The sequence below is a fragment of the Phoenix dactylifera genome, chromosome 17 (assembly GCF_051530095.1).
Source record: "Phoenix dactylifera cultivar Ajwa chromosome 17, Ajwa_hap1_PhDact_Kaust_v1.1, whole genome shotgun sequence".
NCBI classification, from domain to species: Eukaryota; Viridiplantae; Streptophyta; class Magnoliopsida; order Arecales; family Arecaceae; genus Phoenix; species Phoenix dactylifera.
In genome coordinates, this window is record NC_143206.1 from 14,570,146 (window position 1) to 14,588,283 (window position 18,138).

Sequence of the window (18,138 nt, forward strand, 5' to 3'; positions counted from 1 at the left end):
ATACACCTAATATAACGGTTCTTCTAACACCGTTAATAAAAAATTATTTATTTTAATTAAAAATAAAATAAAATTTTGAAATTATTTTTTTGTTCTCCATCGTAATTGTCTTATAAATATTTCTTTTTATGCATCTATCTATTAAGAGTATTTTAGTTATTTTAATTTAAAACTATTTATTTTTTTATGAATTTAGATAGTGTGGGTACATAACTACATATATAAAAATAATAAAAAAATATAGAATAGTAAAATAAGTGTTTAACGAAGGTATATATGTAAATATCAATTTTGAAAGAATATTCATGCAAAATTTGATATTTAGGAAAGTATTTTTATAAAAAAAACTTTTTGTATATTTTTTCTAAACAATTGAAGCTTTTACCGTAGCTTCCCTCGTAAGGATGAGGAAGCGGGAGATGCAAGCAGAAAAAGTGGAACCGTTAGATCTAGCAAAACTTGTTAAAGAATAAATTAATTATCATTTCCCTAAAATGAATATGAGATATATTCCAAAATAGATAAACACATAATAATATGAGGCCAGAAGGAGTCTCGGCTTATGTATGAAATTTTGTACTTTTTTAAGGCTTAGGATGAACCTTGGTGCACTGGTTAAACCACTTTTATGATATAAAGATCACGGGTTTGAATTATAAAAAGAGCTACTTTCTATGCTGGATAAAGTTTTCATCGGTATTTGATAAAACTAGTTTTTAACTTTTTAGCAACTCTTTTTAGCTCATTGTCCGTTGATAGAATAAGGTATAGTTTTTTAAGAGAATTCTGATGGTGCCTCATGTATCAAGAGTAATTGCTGAGATCAATATATGGGTTTGAAACTAGATAGCTTGTATTGTGATGATTTAAACATGAAGAATTATTGTATATTTAGTTTCCTAAATTACAATTTGCCAACACGCATTCTATTGGAGGCTCCCAACATAATGCTATTGAAAATTATAATATAAGATATTTTTTTTCTCAATGAAAACGTACATGTACAAAAATAAATAATTTTATAGATCTTCAACCCTAGATAAGTAGAGTAACTAATGTTGGCTAAACTAAAAAAGATAGAGGCCTTCATTTAGCACTCTTAACTTGCAAGCTCTAGATTGCAAGCTAACTAATATGCCCAATTAGCCCTAAAATAGACCCACAAAAGTCGCATCCTCCTTGAGGGGGATTCGACCACGGTGATTGAGTGGATCCGAAGATGGGGGTACTTAGTCGAGGACCGGCCGCTGCTCTACGATATTCATAGAGCATTGAGGGAGGCTGACTTCTACCAGACCATGCACGAATATCGGGAGGCAAACGGTGCTGTAGACTGGGTTGCTTCCTTCGCGGCTCATCACTCGGAAAAATTTTTTCTAGCTAGACCACGGGGCTGTGCCTAAACCTTTGCGTAGTATTTTGTTTTTTGATTTTATAGGTTGTTTTCACACTTTCAGGTGTGAACCGCCAATGTTCCAAAAAAAAAAAAAAAGACCCGCGAAGAAATTTATAATATAGTGACCTATTTTTAAGTCCAAAAAGCGATAATACCACAGAGTGCCCATTTTGGTGGCTAAGGGGTTGTCCTTCCACGCATGGCAGAATTCATGCAGTTTACAAAAATTGATGAAATATATGAGATTAGGTGTCCGCTAAGTTGTCCAACCAATTTTAGTTGGATTCGGATCCTCTGTGGTGCAGCACACCTCAAACAGCCGTTTAGCTCTAAATATCCACCATATCATCCATCTAAAAAATGAATAGTTGTTGTTCATCATAGAAATTCGAATAGTTACATTCATTGGCAAATATGATGTGGGTATGTTCAGGGAGAAGAAAAATTTCTTCAACTCCCTCGACTCAAAACTCTCAAAAAAAAATATTTATTAAATTTTGCAAATGTATAATTTATGTCCTATGTTTTATTGATAATTAAAAAATTGAGGTACATTTTTTCTATAATAATAAGATTCATACTTGCAAAATTTAGGTCATATTTTTCTTCTAATTCAAATATAGCTAGCTTTTCAAAAATAAATATAAATAATAGAAATAAACACGAAAAAGCTAAAATTTTATGGGAGGTACAGCTCGACTCTTTTTGGAATTGGAGATACACTGCTCAAAATCTTGTACAAGAAAGAAATTTTCAGTTTGACTGGCCTATTTCAGAGCCCAAATGATTGGATTTCGGTCCATTTCAACCCTTTAGGATATGTTTGGATGATTAGGCTGAAAATCCCGTGGGATTTGTTGGTTGAACTAGTACAGCTAGCAAAATCATAAGATTACAGACTAAGCTAGGTCTATATTCATAAATACCTAGGATCAGCTTCGAAATGGGACGCTCCAAATCTCATAGGGAGAAAAAAGACTTTAGTGAAAAAGAAATTTGAATACAATCAAAATGCCCAGCATGCGAAAGATTAACATCACAACTGAGGTCTTTTTTTTTCTTTCCACATGATTCGGACCTGCCCAATTTAAAACTGCTTCTAGGTTTTTGTAAGTATAGGCCTAACCCAATCTATAATCCTATTATTTTGCTGGTTGCACCGGTCCATCCAACGAATCCCGTAAGATTTTTAGCCTAATCACCCAAATAGACTCTAAAAAAATTGGCATTGCATCATAGATATGAAAAAGTTACATAATTTGAAAACAAAAAATCACTTCAATTAGTTATTATATAATCAAGTTATGACTTCCACAAATTTGGCATGCAATTTCACTTCTTGATATAATGGATTTTGCTTTTGAACTCTATTCAGCTCTACTTATGGCACCCAAATAATTCACATTAAGTATGGCGATCCTTGAGGATTAGTGCATAAAATAAGCAATAGTCACCCATCTCCGAAATTGAAGATATAGCAACCATCCATGGTCGTAAAATTCTTCACGATGCAAAACAAGCGTCCAGAAGATCTTGAGTTATAGCTAAAAATTTTTTGAGATGTGCACTAAATGGGACCTAAAAATATTTTCTATCTGAAAGCTCATAATTAATCCTGCTTGGTCGCTAAAACAACCAAAAAAATCTCTAGAAGTATGGTTGAAATATATGCAATGATTTCTTCCTACTAAACTGAGTCATGAAGTTCAAACGGCCACATGCTCCAAGTTGAGTGGCCAAAGGCAAGCACGTCTTCAGGATGACTAATAGTGTTGTAGACTGGGTGGCTGCTTATGCGGCTAATCACTCCGGTGGCATCTTGTGGACTCAAAAAGAAGATTTGCCTAGGCCATTCCGTGATATTCTGTTTTCTGATTTTATTGTGCGTATAGTCGACTTGCTCTTAGATCTCGATGGAACGAGAACGTAGGATTTGGAGGAAAACATGCATATGGCAGCATGAAGCCTGCAAAATCATAGCCGCCATATGTTGCACGGACGGTCGTGACCGAGAACCGAACGTCTCTTGTTCAATTCTAAATTGAAGAAAACCTTGACCTCTTGATATATATATATATATATATATATATATATATATATATATATATATATAATCGCATCTATTAGATCATACTTTATGCTTTTAAAAGAACAGCAGCCACAATATGTTCTTTTCTTTCTTTCTTTGTTTTTTTTAGCACACCACCGGCAGCTCCTACTACTCTCGCGTAAGCACTACTATCTGAATCAAAGGACAAAATACTACACAAAGATAGAGAAATAGACACAGAGTGGGCTTATAGACTATCTCCAAAATGATAAACAATAAAAAAGTGATCAAATCAGCAACTCCATTCGTCTCTCGGAATACGAGCACAACTTGAGAGACATCACACTTCTTCAGCAACCGTCGAATGTCCTCTAGAAGCGGATCGTCGAGCACCTCCGGCCACAATATTTCCTTTGATGTGTCATGGATCCATTTGCAAGCGCATTTTCGTTTTTGCTGAGAGTATTTGATGGGGGAAAAAAAAAAAGACCATCCTATCACCACACTTAAGTTTGTATCCAACTGTCGAGAGTAATGTGGTTTAGCTCACAAGCTCTAATTTCATTCCCATGAGTTGCATCTGCTGTAACCCACATGCAGGTATAAATCACAAGCACTGATGCAGCAAAGTGTTGGATCTAATCCATGGCCGGAAGAGGTTTATGGGACGTTTTGCCATAAGTGGGCCGAAGTAGTACTAAGATCCTGCACAAAAATCTACCGATGTATAAACTTGTTAAAAAATCGCACACACCTTGTGTAACTATTTTATCTAAGATTTCTCTAGTAGTGCCATTTTGGCCCATTTGGCAGAATTTTTTGCCAGCTAAAAAGTACTTTCTAATCCTCCAAAAATATTTTTGGATGAAATAAAGGTGTTTGGTAAAAAAAATTAAGAAGTTGTTTTAGTTTTGCCTCCAAAATAATTTTTTTTTGAAAAAATACTTCTAGCATGCGACGGAAAGCTCTTTTAGATTTATAATTTTTTTAGACCAAAATACTTATGATAAAATTATATAATTACAGAAATACCTCTTTATAGTAATATTATATATTTATATATTAATATATATTATATTTATTATATTTATAGTTATTTTGTTATATTAAAAATACTTTTTTAATTTATTTATCAAACATATATTTAAATTTTATAATATTTTAAAAATATAATCATCAAATAACAACTAGTTTTTTATAAAACCTCCACTCAAGCTGTGAAACGTTGATGGATGTGATATTTTCTTCCGTGGATGGATATCCAAAGATACGAGCTGATGTGCCAATGCGGCTTCCACTCAAGTTATAGTTATCCTTTCGACATCAACGGCCAACTCACGTCTCAAAAGCCACGTATTATCATATCGCAGTAGTGTCGCAAACGAAACGAAGGCCATGCTAAGCTGAGCTCCTATTGCATGGGCTGTGCATATAATATTTCGCGTGAGAAACGAGGATACGTCCTTTATTTTAATACTATGTTTATGGGAAGAAGAATTAAAAGGTACGACCCTGGGGTGTCCACAAAATCCCCCGTTTGACAAATGCTTTCCATGAGTGATCCAAAATTAGGTATACTACTCTAGTCGGTTAGGTATTCTGAGAAGAAATTCCAAAATTTAAACGTTTAAATGGTTTGGACGCATTCACTACTTGCAGAACATCTTTAAATTGATGACCATAAATAATGGTTATAAATGGATAATTTTGCTATGTCAAAAGCTAAAGGCCACACATTTTTCTCAAATAAAAAAAAACCAAACTCATGTTGACCCGTTAAATCATGGACGTTTTGGTGGGACCTATTCCTTCAAAGTTGGCAACTTTAGATGTCATTGTATGCCCTAGTTAAGTTACTGGTAGGTTTCATACATTCTTTTGTCATGGATGGCTATTAAATTTACATGCAAGAAATATTAATGAAAAAGATTAAATTATTTCACTTTTTTTTTGAATAACTTATTTTTAGATTAATTAGGATAAATGGATTAGATGGGGAAAGAGCAAATTATTTGACTAAATACCCGTGCCTTATTCTATATGCTAAAATATTTATTTGACTAAAGAAGGTGAGTAGATGAGTTAATAGACATTTGTTCATCTTAATCCTATTTCTAAATGCAGTCAATATTCAAATTATTAGATTTGAAAGGGATATATTTTTAGTAAAGGACTTTCCGCATTACTTTCCACTGGCAATTAGATATTAATTAATAGAAAACAAGAAAGATTAAGAAGGTTGGGATTAATTAAACGCAATCTTTTTTTTGGCACCCTAATGAAGATACTGAAGAGATGTGTCAATTTTTTCACTTTAATATGCTACAAAGAGAAAGAAATAATGAGAGTTCATTTTACAAAGAGTGGAGTGTACCTATCAACTGCCAGAAGTAGCGCCCGGAACCGGTTTTTTTTTGTCTCACCATCGGTTAGTTTCTGCTGCTTGGTCTCGATTCCGACCAAAATCAAGAAAAATAAAAAGAAAAAAAGACAAAGGAAAAAGTTGGAAAAAGAAAGAAAAGCGCAGGCGCAAAAGCGGACGGAGCTCGAGGCCAAAAGCTCCAAAACCCTAACTACTTGCGCTTTGAACTTCGCTCCCATGGACAGGAGATCTCCGGTTCCTCTCAGATCATCGCGTTCCGCGTCGCCGAATCCAGTATTTCGAGCTCCGCTTCGCGCGATCTCGCTCCCTCTCGATTCGACCCCGCTCGCCGACACCGCCGGCCCCCGCTCCTAACCTCCTCCAGAGATCCACCGCCACTCCATGTCCTCGCCGCTCATCGCCGGATTGATCTCGCAAGGCTTGGTAGATCCGTGTCCTTCGTACTGGGACGGGATCGAGGATGAGGAGTTTCGGGGGTGTGTTGCGGATTTGTCCCTGTGGAGGTACTGTTCCAGCTTCTTCCGTGGGAATTTTCTCGGTTTGATCTCGACTGTTTTGTTGATTATCTTTCCTTTTTCTTTTATAGTGTTTATAGAACCAAATCTTTGTTTTTACGAGTGTCCATGTAAGCAAATATGCGAATGTGAAGCATTGGTGGTAGCACACATCTTTGTTCGTCTTTCTTGATGAATTAATCCAGCCTTTTGGTCTAGGAATTTGTTGATTTAGCGTGTGTTTCTGGCCGAGGGATTTCGTTTTGCTTCGAGAGATCAAAAAAAAAAGAAAAAGAAGAGCAAATTTTGTGGATATCCAATCCCTACATGTGCTCTGTTCTTGTTAATTGGGAGTGTGTCTTGCAATGCCATCTCTCTGTGTTTTGTCTGAACTGACAGGCTATGGAAATTCTCAGGAGCTTATTCAAAAATCTAACTGTCGTCAATGTCACTCTTCAAGGCGCAACTTAATACAAGTGGTTTGAAGCCCAATTGCGACATCTCCTGTTTGGTTATGAAAAATATTCTAAACATATTGTGACTTATACTTAAGTAGGTTATTGAAGTTTTCTTTTCGGCTTTTGAGCAAAGAAAGGTGAAACTTCACTCTGCTTCTAGTTATGAAGGATAGAGAGAAATAAGAAAAAGAAGCAGATTTCTCATCGAAGGATTTGCTTTTTCAGTATTCTCATTATACTGATTGGTGTTAATTGTCCTTAATTTTGAACTTGCAGGATTGCTGAGAAGTCTCTCAAGAATTTTGGTGTTGAATTACTTGGTGATTGTATTGTATTTGGAACTCATTGCTGAGGCGAACTTGAGCAGCCATAAACAAGAAGCAACAGTGGTAGCTGCAGCTGCTTCCCCTTCAGGTGGATGGAATCCAGTCCATTCCAGGATTGCCTCTGCCAAGTTCAAACTCCCTTTGCCAGCGAGTGTTCCTCCGACTGATAGAAGACACAGGAAGCATTCTTCATTGCAAATTGCGCCTTCACCAGTGCGTGCTCCTCCGGATTATGGCTCACTAACAACTAAGGGCCACCCCTCATTGAATTCATCACAACTATCAGATCCTTCAATGCAGCGCAGCACCCATCCTGCCCTTGGGTCGGCCCTTGTACCTTCGCCTGCTGAGGATTCTGCTCCTGGAGATTCCAATTCTAGCTCAGTTCCTTCTGGTTTGGCAGAACCTCCATCTCCTCACCCTGGTAAAGTTGTAATCACAATGAATTGAATTATCTAGCATTCTATTCTGAAAGCTTTAGCGATTTCCGTTCGTGCTGAATACTATTTGCTCAATTACTGACATAGATGACATTGATGTTTAAGCATTCAAACCTTTAAGACTACAGGATGAGTGAACTCCTGATGCCATTGTTTCGCTTTTTTTAAATTCTTGCACTAATAATACTACTATGCTTTCTGTTGTGAGACATATGTATAACCGTATGTCTAAGTATATCAATCACTTAAGCATCTTATCAATGGGAACAATTGATTATAGGCAACTGAAAATATTTACTTGGATATGAAACATGTAACAAAGACGTAAATGAAACAATATGTGGAGCATCTTTATGATAATAGTTACTAGGTTATGAAACATATAACAAATACATAACCTGATATGATACATATAATGGACACATAAGTGGATATGGCACATATAACAAACATAAATAGACAATCCATTAAACATATTTACTTTAGCTAAACATGCGAGGACTATATAAGGATTTGCTATATCCATATTTTCGTGTTTCTGAAAAAAAGAATTTTGGATTCATCAAGGCTGTCATACATATGTGTTTCATCTCTCTCTTCCAATTCTTTAAAAAAATTAAGCAGGGAATCCACTTCCGATGAAAGTATATATTAGATATTAGTTGATAACATTTTTTTGCTGAAAGTTTTGATATTTGAAACAAATTTTGTACTTAATATCATTACTCCTTGTTGGGTAGGAAATGTGTTTTTTTTCCCTTCTGAAATACATATCTGGCTTTGGTGAGGTTTCCTGGTCACTACTTGGCAGATTGGATAAGTTTTGGTATGAGTCAGATATTTAACTATGGAATCTTGTTGAGTCATCATGGTTACTTCTCATCTACATGTTATGTGGTTCAAATGCTGATCTTTTAGCTTTCGGTTTGTTTACCTCAACTTTAAGCATTTATAGTGGTCTTTGTGTTGGAGCAGGATGTTGTGCGCCAAACATGGTACAGAGACGAGGTGCTCAAGATTGTCATTGTGTGTACCCGGTGAAAGTTGAGTTGTTTCTTCTGAATGTTTCTCTGAGTTCAAACTGGAGTAAAGAATTTCTTCAAGAACTGGCTTCTCAGCTCAGTTTGCAGGTTCCTCAATTTGAGATCGATAACTTCTATGTTGTTGGTGCGTCGGGGCTAAATATCACAATGGACATAGCCCCACAGACTGGGATAAGTTTCTCTAAGGATCAAGTTTATGCGATGAATTCTTCACTTGCCTTGCATAGGGTTCATATCAACCCTGCGCTAGTTGGAAACTACAAGCTTCTTAATTTAACTTGGTTCAAGCCAGAAACTCCTTCTCCTGGTAATCATTCACCTTTATATCATTGTGTTGAAAAATATTTAATCATGATATGAGTTGTTTTGGAAATTCAAACTCATGGTTACTCCTTGCATCCAGATATGAACTTACTCCAGAATCTGGATGATCAACTGCACTTTTTGACATCATTTTTTTGCTGCATGCCTATCATTGCCTCTCTCTCTCTCTCTCATATTAGATATTATATAAAAAACAAAATATGAATCTTTATATATATATTCCACTAATTTTTTTTAGTCACATTTCATGGTTATGCTACAGCCATAAACAGATATATTTTTGTTAAAATAAGTATATGACAAATACAAAGAAAACAGAAAGTTATTGAGTGAAAAAGAAAATCATCAGAAAATGAGAGTTTTGAACATAATCAACCCTATGAATAAGATATATGCTTAATACAAGTCAATTCTGCTGGGATCTCACCAATTACAAAGAGACAAATGTATCCTGCAGGCATTGATGCCATCAATGTTTCAACAAAAATATTCCAATATCAATCCATTATTGATTTATGAAGGGTTATTTATGATGCTTTCATCTCTTCTCGTGATATTCTTATGGTGTTATTATCATGTTCCTGTTATTATATATAAGAGAAAAATCATTTTTTTTCCATGAACATGTTTCCAACCATATCAGGCTATTGACAAATAAAGCCAATTCAAAAGTCCAAAATCAAGTTTATGAACCATCAAAACATGGAAGCAGCCTAACTGTTGGAATGTACAAAAGATATTTAGTGATTTAAGCTCAGATCACCCAGATCCATTGTTTTTCCATGTATTTTGGTATCCAATATATTTGGAAGTACTCCTTTGAATATTCAACTAATGTGCTCTATTGACTCATACCGTCTGTACCAGGCATACCATACTGTGCTCGTAAGGTATTGAGGTCAATAAGTGCAGGGACCAAACTGGCTTGTACCAGGCAGAACCAATATGTGCTGCCTGGTTCTTTGCTGTACCACCCAATTCTGAGACATTCCTTAGCTGAGCGTTAGAAAAGGGTGTCTCAACCTTGTGTCAGTATGGGAACTGTATCATACCCTATTGTGCATACCGTACAAAACTGCTAAGGTATTGGTAAGCAAACCTTGTATTCAACCTTGTCAGATAACCCATAATTAGATTTATCTTGTATACTTTTGAACGTATATAAGAAAACAATATTATATTAACAAAAATTCTATAGTTGCGTTAAAATGGCTTGGGCATGTAGAGACGTGACGTCAAGCTGCTCATTCTTCAGATATCTATGTTAATTGTTCTTTGAAAGAGGTAGAAGTTGGAAGGTCTTGGGTATATTTACTCTCTTCAGTGGTTAAAAACAAGCTTGATGTATGAAAAAAAAATGTATTTTAAGGTGGAATTTTATGTGGTTTAAGTAAGTTTATGCACTAGATTAGCTCAGTACATTGCAAAAACAACTAAGGGTATTTTAGGGTTCTGTCTGCTTTTAATCCCCTGTATTGTAAATTAAGATTAGTTCTTTAAGCTGAGTATTACAAAACCAGCTAAGGTTACTTTAGGGTTCTAGCTGCTTTTAATCCCCTATGTTGTAGGTTAAAATTAGTTTTTGGTTCTTTGAAAAAAATTTATTTGAGGCAACACTCCAACATATGGTCATTAGATAACATTGGGCCAGACTAACTGAAATGTGTCTTTATTACCTTGGCATATGTTTGCTGTGCTTATCTCCATTCCATACTGCCTGTTCTTTCCTACTGAATATTTAGGATTGACTGTTTCATAATTACTCAGTCTTGTATATTACTGTATTTGCTATATTATTAGTGCTATTAATAATAACGAACTTCCTACTAAGATGGTTGCTTCCTATCACTTGTTGTGTTTTCCAGCTCCAGCACTGTTTATGTCACCTACAGCTTCACAGCCTGCAATGCCCTATTTGCCTATGCCAAGTAGCGATGGTGGAAACAAAAAGCATTCAAGTCTGCTTATTATCATCGGCATATGTGCTGGTGTTGTAATCATTGCTTTCATAATTGTGCTTACAATTTGTTCATGCATATCTGGCAAATGGAGGAAAAGGATACCAGTTAATGAAACACGTATGCATTTTAAGTTTCAGTTTTGTTGTTTCAAGCAGGTTAATTATGTATTTCAAGTTCCAGTTATTTGTTGACATTTATCTCTATTATGGTATTACCTGTTGGTATTTCCACTTCTTGCATAAACCTATAACTCATAGATTTTAATTGAGGCTTTATGTAAGCATTGATGACGTAAGAAGGCAACAATTAATGGAAAGGATGTATTCTATCTATCCTTGTGCATCTCCCATAATGTTTTAGAAATCAACATATATTAGACATTACTTTGGGTAAGAAAAGGAAAAAAAGGATCATGGCAAGATCACCAAACTAGGATTACAATCTTTGAAAGTTTGAATGATGAATGACCAGGAAAATGTGCCAAAAAGGCTAAAGAAAACTTGCATGTTTATGCACACACACACAGACTTATAATTAAACTAGCTGGTACGTATCACACCTTGCCACACAGTATATACCATGTTGAAAGGATACTGGCATGGTACATGGGTATGTAACTCCTAGGTGTAAGTATTGGTCTGGATCCGCTTGTATCATAGTGTATCATTGTAATACGTTATTATACAAGTTAATATGCTATTACATGGAATTTATGGTGATGGGTTATATTTTCTCTTAGCATATTATACATTTCAGGTGAAAAATTTATCGCAAAAACAATTAATGAACTGGGTTAAATAGTAAATTTTCACTTTGTAATTTGAGGTCATTGTTGTTATGCATATTTTTGTTAGTTTTTGGTTAGAACTTGTTAAATAGTGCAATGCATCAGTTAGATTGTATTCATCATAAACAACAAATGAAGCTTCACTTATGCTTATGCTGCTCTATTAAAGTGCCAAAACTCTGGATAGAGTGTTCAAATTTCAAAACATATATACGTCCCATCAAGAACCAAATGATAGTAATGCAAAAATGTCATGCTTTCTTCATGTATCTATGCATGCCTTGGCTAGAGTTTGGCAATGCCATGCATCTTTTCAAGTACGATACAGTGTGCATATTGTGCCAACTCTTGATCGTTATGGCCACTGAACATGAATCTGTAGTCCACTTGTCTATCAAGGGCTGTTTCCTTGTTTAGGGTAAGCTTTGACATATCTTCTGTCACAACTCCCTTTCTCCCGACTTTTTTTTTTATCTTTCTTCCATCTTCTTTTACTGCCCAAAATTAAATTTAGCTCTTATTTGAGTCTCATGTGATCTTTTCTACACACGCCCATGCCATTTACTTAGCTATCCATCACTCTATTATATAACAATGCAACCCATAAGCTTTCTTGAATATAAATATCTCTAATAGTATCTAGCATGGTTTTGACTACATACAGCTGAACATTTTTGTTTTCACAATTCTTAAGTTGGGGCCTTCTTAATTACCAGAATCATTAGACACACATAACAGTTCAAAAGCTCCTTACAACTTCATTTTTGTCATTTCACATTCTTACTCATTAATCACATAATAGTAAAATGTTTCTTACTAGTTTCGAGCGAACACGCAAAATCGTATGAAGTACTCTCTCTCTCTCTCTCTCTCTCTCTCTCTCTCTTGTTTGTGTGTGTGCACGCACGCTCGCACGTGTCTGTGTGTGTTTGTGTATTTGCTAGACGAGCACCCCATAAGCCTCAACTATCCCATAATTGTAACCCATTATGCTGCATCCACATCCAATCATAATTTTGAAACATCCCTTTATTGCACCAATTGTCCGCATCTTGCCACCTGCATTGTAAATGTGTTTGGATATTATTTGGACCCACCTCATGAGAATCAAATGCATGAGCCCACTTTAGGAGGCTACTGTCAAACCAGCGCACCTAATGGGGCTTTTGTTTCAGTTTGAGAGAAAAACACTAATTATGAAGCATGTTCTCTTCCACCAAATAACTAAAACAATTAATGAAACTATTCAAGGGAAAAAAACACACTTATTCACTTCAGTGGACGACAGATGAGCCCAGGGTAACTTAAAAGGATAGAGCAAAGACTTTTAACGAGCCATAGCAAAGAAGCAACATATTAAAAGCTAATAAACTGAGAGAGGATGCTGTCATGCAAGATATGGAGTTTCGTAATCTTTGCTTTCAGCAGTTATGATCAATTCAAAATGATACCACACCCTACCATAATGTATTCGTTTAATTCTGTCATTGATTAACAAAGAAATGTATGCAGTCATATGGGAAAAGGGTTAATGATGGCCATTCACTTTTAGCATCCAACTATCATGCTTTTAATAAGATTCCCTATAACCTTCCTATAATTACTAGAGAATCTGGTCTGTAACTTGGTTCAAATTTCTTATGCTATGACATACATTATTATTATCTACTGTTTAATGCTTTCTGCATCATATTTATGCAGCAAAGCCAAGAACTGCAGATGCTGTTTCTTTAGAAGGGTCTCTTTGTCATCCCACCAGTATACGGTTCCTGGCATACGAAGAGCTCAGAGAAGCAACAAATAACTTTGAGCCTGCAAGTGTTCTTGGAGAAGGTGGGTTTGGCCGTGTCTTCAATGGTGTTTTAAGGGATGGTACCCCTGTTGCCATAAAAAAACTTAGCAGTGGAGGACACCAGGGAGATAAAGAATTCTTGGTTGAGGTTGAGATGCTGAGCAGGCTGCATCATCGAAATCTTGTGAAACTAGTTGGTTACTACAGCAACCGTGACTCATCACAGAACCTTCTCTGTTATGAACTTGTCCCAAATGGGAGCTTAGAATCCTGGCTTCATGGTATTGCTTATGGCCAACTCTGAAAGTTCTTTTTGCTGACAAGTTTCTATTTGACCTTTTCATTGAGGCAAAAACCTAATACGATGCTGACATTAACTATATTCTCTTCAGGTCCCTTGGGGACTAACGGCCCCTTGGATTGGGACACTAGAATGAAGATTGCTCTTGATGCTGCTAGAGGGTTAGCCTACCTTCATGAGGACTCCCAACCCCGTGTGATCCACAGGGATTTCAAAGCATCAAATATATTGCTAGAGAACAATTTTCATGCCAAGGTCTCTGATTTTGGTCTGGCCAAACAGGCACCTGAAGGTCGGGCAAATTATCTTTCCACTCGTGTGATGGGAACATTTGGGTGAGTTGTCTGTTTCCTTTATTTTGAAATGGTTTTTTTTTCTTGTACCTTGTTACTATTGTCGTCAAACTTGAGGTAGTCATTTTTCAGGTATGTAGCACCTGAATATGCCATGACTGGACATCTTTTAGTAAAGAGCGATGTATACAGTTATGGAGTGGTTCTACTTGAACTGCTGACAGGAAGGAGGCCTGTAGATATGTCACAACCATCTGGCCAGGAAAACCTTGTGACTTGGGTGAGACCTATTTTTCCTCTCTCTCTCTCTCTCTCTCTCTCTCAATGTTGTATACATAAACTTTTTTGATCATTACAAGATCAGAATTATACGCTTGTAGTTGTACATAAACAAACTCAGAGTGGCGAGGCATACCCTTGAATGAAATGACACATGAGCACTCAAGAGGACACATATATGCTAAAAGAAAAAAGAAAGCCCTCATATGCACCAAGTTTTTCATTTGCTGATAGTTGATTGGATGTTTCCTGGTGTTTTTTTTTATGCACATTTTTGCATAAATTTTTTTTGTTGTTGCAATCACTTTATATTACCTGCCGTACTTGGTTGTGTTATTTCATTTGGCTTATTTAGTTTGACTGGATAGGGGTAATTCCTTTGTTCATCCTATAACCTGCAGGCTCGGCCGATTCTTCGAGACAAGGATAGATTAGAAGAGCTTGCAGATCCAAGACTTGCAGGTAACTATCCAAAGGATGACTTTGTGCGAGTTTGCACAATTGCAGCAGCCTGTGTTGCACCTGAGGCGAGCCAGAGGCCCACAATGGGTGAAGTGGTTCAGTCTCTTAAAATGGTTCAACGTGTCATAGAATGTCAGGATACCATGCCAACTCCATCTGCTCGCCCAAATGTCAGGCAGTCTTCAACGACCTACGAGTCTGATGGCACTTCCTCGATGTTCTCTTCTGGACCATTCTCAGGATTGAGCCTTTTTGACAATGACAATATCTCCAGAACAGCAGTTTTCTCAGAAGATCTCCATGAAGGCCGGTGAAGTGTCAAGATTCAAGAGCAATATTTATGGCCATTAGGTACTTCGATCGCCAAAATGGCAATACAAGAATCAGGTTCTGCTATGCAAACGAGGCGAGATCTTGGATTGATGGCTTGAGCTTGGCAGGAGGTTGTTTGGTTACATGTTGCTTGTATATTTCAATTTTTCTTACGCCCAGGTAGTTTTGGGGCTTATCTCCATGGAAACATTTTTCTCGCTCTTTGTTCTGTGTCTGATCAAATGTCCTCTTTGCCTCCGGGCATCTGTTTACATGCATTTGTTTACTAATACGAATTCATGAAGAAAGTTTTGTTCCTACTTCTGAATGAGACTGAATTTTGACTGCCATTCAAGAAGAAGAACAGAAGAAGATAGCGTTAGTACCCAATATATGCTGAAAATGGAATACCACTGGATCCATTAATTCACAGCCACAGCATTGGGTGCATCAAACATACATTATTTTCTTGTTCTCAGTGTAAGGCGTAAGGAATTTTTTCATCTTTTTGTCCAATACTGCTCCCGAGTATACGTATGTAGTAATGTCGTTGGTCAAAGAAAAACCTAGTTTCTACTTAAAAAAAACCTGTATTTGATATTTCGGTGGTTGCTTGCTTTGAAAGATGGCGATTGGAATATCAGTATACGGGCGGTATAATGTCAGGTACAAAATCAGACAATTGTCGGATACAGAGTCCTCGAGGCTGAAACATAGTTTGGCAGGTATTTGATTTTCACTTGTGTTGCATGGAACATAGTTTGGCACTGTTTTATGTTAGGAAAATTGTTTGTCTGGTTTAGCATCGATCATGATTGGTGCTCCGATTTTTGTTTTAAAATCAATTTAGTTTCTAATTAGTTGTCACGATGCCACTTTTAATTTATAGGAAATCTGGTTTCTCTCTAGCTCGGTTTTAAACTCCAGTTCTGCAATCATGGCCACCTGTACCTCACACAAAGTTTGTAGTTGTATGAGCTCCAATATATCATACAGCAAACCATCCCATGGGCCTTCATAATTATGGTTTTTTTTTTCTTCTGAAAGAGATGATTCATACAATTCTAATACGGATCTATCAAAAAAAATATCAAAAGACAATAAGTTTCGGAGCGCACTAGATAGCTCTTTCTTCCTAATCCAAAGGATATTTTTCGTAGGAGGTCACCCAGTAGTTCTCTTGACCTCTTTATACATGCTTAGCTTGGAAAGCCAAATTATGATAACCTTCTATTATATGGAATATATGGAACTCGGACAATTTCAGCACGGCCTGAACTGGGGACGACGTCCAAGAAAAGCTGGTGCCAGGCTCGAGCTTGTGATGCCTTGCAGCAAGTGGCATGAGGGCCATGTCGAATCCAAATGACTCACGTTGTGAAGTTTCTGGGCTAGCAAATATATTCAGCTCTCGGAGTGGCCATAACGTGACCTTCATTTTTGCAAAAAAAAATTTCAACTATAAGAGTCTCCTAAAGTCCTGAAAATTTTTAGTGAATAACTAAACTAACCCCACTTACCACATACCGAATCCCAAATTCTAGTTCCATCTTTAGAAAGAATAACGTCCTTCCAAACCCTTCCAAACTTGAGAGTTTTGAATTCTTCCTTTCAAGCCACCAACAAGGAAATTCGCAAAATTACATAAACATCTCTATTGAATTAAAATATGAAAATTCAAAGAATTGAGGAACACTATTATTAATACACATCCACTTGATTTCACTTTAAAATTCCAATTCTATGTAATATTTTAGACTGCTCCAATACTGGCATTGGAAACTATCAATTTTTGCAGAATAGGTAATCTCGTCTAATATTTGACTTTGCAAATGATATCGTAGATTCACAGAAAATTTATTGACTAAAGCTACATGAGTGTACATTATCTAGATGAATTTTAGGTTAAAATTCCTACCAAATCTTGAGAAATATTTTTTTCATTATGATAGAAAGAAGCTGCCTACACTAAGATTACATGTATGCACGTACACTCTCTCATCTTTTCCTAATTATAGACTAGCCTAAAGTGTTGGAATCAAAGAATCTAAGTTTCAAGAATTGTAGTTAGGTTATCCAAAGGAAGAGAAGCTTGAAGGGGAGAGGAGAATCTTATCTAGTTGTTGCAGGAGTAGTTTCAGATGACAAATGTGAAGGTGAGGAGTGGCAATAAGTCGCGAGAATGAGATAGAAGGTTAAATAAATACAAACTAGCTCTAGTAGGTTTGAATTTTTTTTTTTTTTTTCTCTTGAACATCCTCAAGGGTATGTTTGGAAAATTCAGCACGATTAGATTCGACTTTTTGTTTGATCATGGATTACATAGTTTATTTAAGTAAGATTTATGTCAACTTAGTCCCTCTTGGGTCTAAATTCTGTGGGAGAAAAAAGTTCTTTTCATTTTGTAGTCCAGTGGATAGGATTTAGGTTAAGACTAGGATAGGCTCCAAGAAAAAAAAAGGACTAGTCATACTAACAAAGTGATTTCTACAAAAAAATTCAGCTTCAACCAAGCTATAAAAAGATTCAATTTTTTTTTTCAAACAGCCGGTGGTTTCCAATATGTACATGTACACGCATTTTTGTTTAGTTGTATAATTGGTTGCTTATGAAAATTCAAGTTGGATTTTTTGCGTGAATATCCTTCCAAAATTAATATTTGCATGCATACTCTCGTAAAACATTTGTTTTGCTATTCTACCTTTTTTATTTTTTGTTTTTGCATATATACCATGCTATCTAACAACGTCAAAAAATTAACGGTTTTAAATTTAAATGACTAAAATACACTTGTTGTGGTTCAAATTTGGCCTCCATTTTGCCCCTCATCAACCCTTAATGGGTAGACATGCAAATACATCATAATCCCGATAGAAGAGAAGAAGATAGGGACAATAGTATAATTTTAATTTTTTTTTAAATTTTTAATTAATATAAATTTGATTTTTCTTAATATCATTAGAATAATCGTTAGATTATGGGCATTTGTACAATAACAGAATTTTACTAGGGTATACATGCAAATATCAATTTTAGA

General features: G+C 36.0%; 1 protein-coding gene across 1 annotated transcript; it reads left to right on the forward strand.

The window, feature by feature from the left end:
- The first annotated feature begins 5,884 nt into the window (after positions 1-5,884).
- On the forward strand, positions 5,885-15,421 carry LOC103720662 (receptor-like serine/threonine-protein kinase ALE2). Its single transcript, XM_039132888.3, has 8 exons — positions 5,885-6,332; positions 7,058-7,531; positions 8,523-8,897; positions 10,780-10,992; positions 13,364-13,735; positions 13,847-14,090; positions 14,181-14,328; positions 14,729-15,421. The coding sequence occupies exons 1-8, from the start codon at positions 6,290-6,292 to the stop codon at positions 15,101-15,103; spliced, it is 2,244 nt and encodes a 747-aa protein (XP_038988816.2). The 5' UTR covers positions 5,885-6,289; the 3' UTR covers positions 15,104-15,421.
- The last annotated feature ends 2,717 nt before the right edge of the window (positions 15,422-18,138 follow it).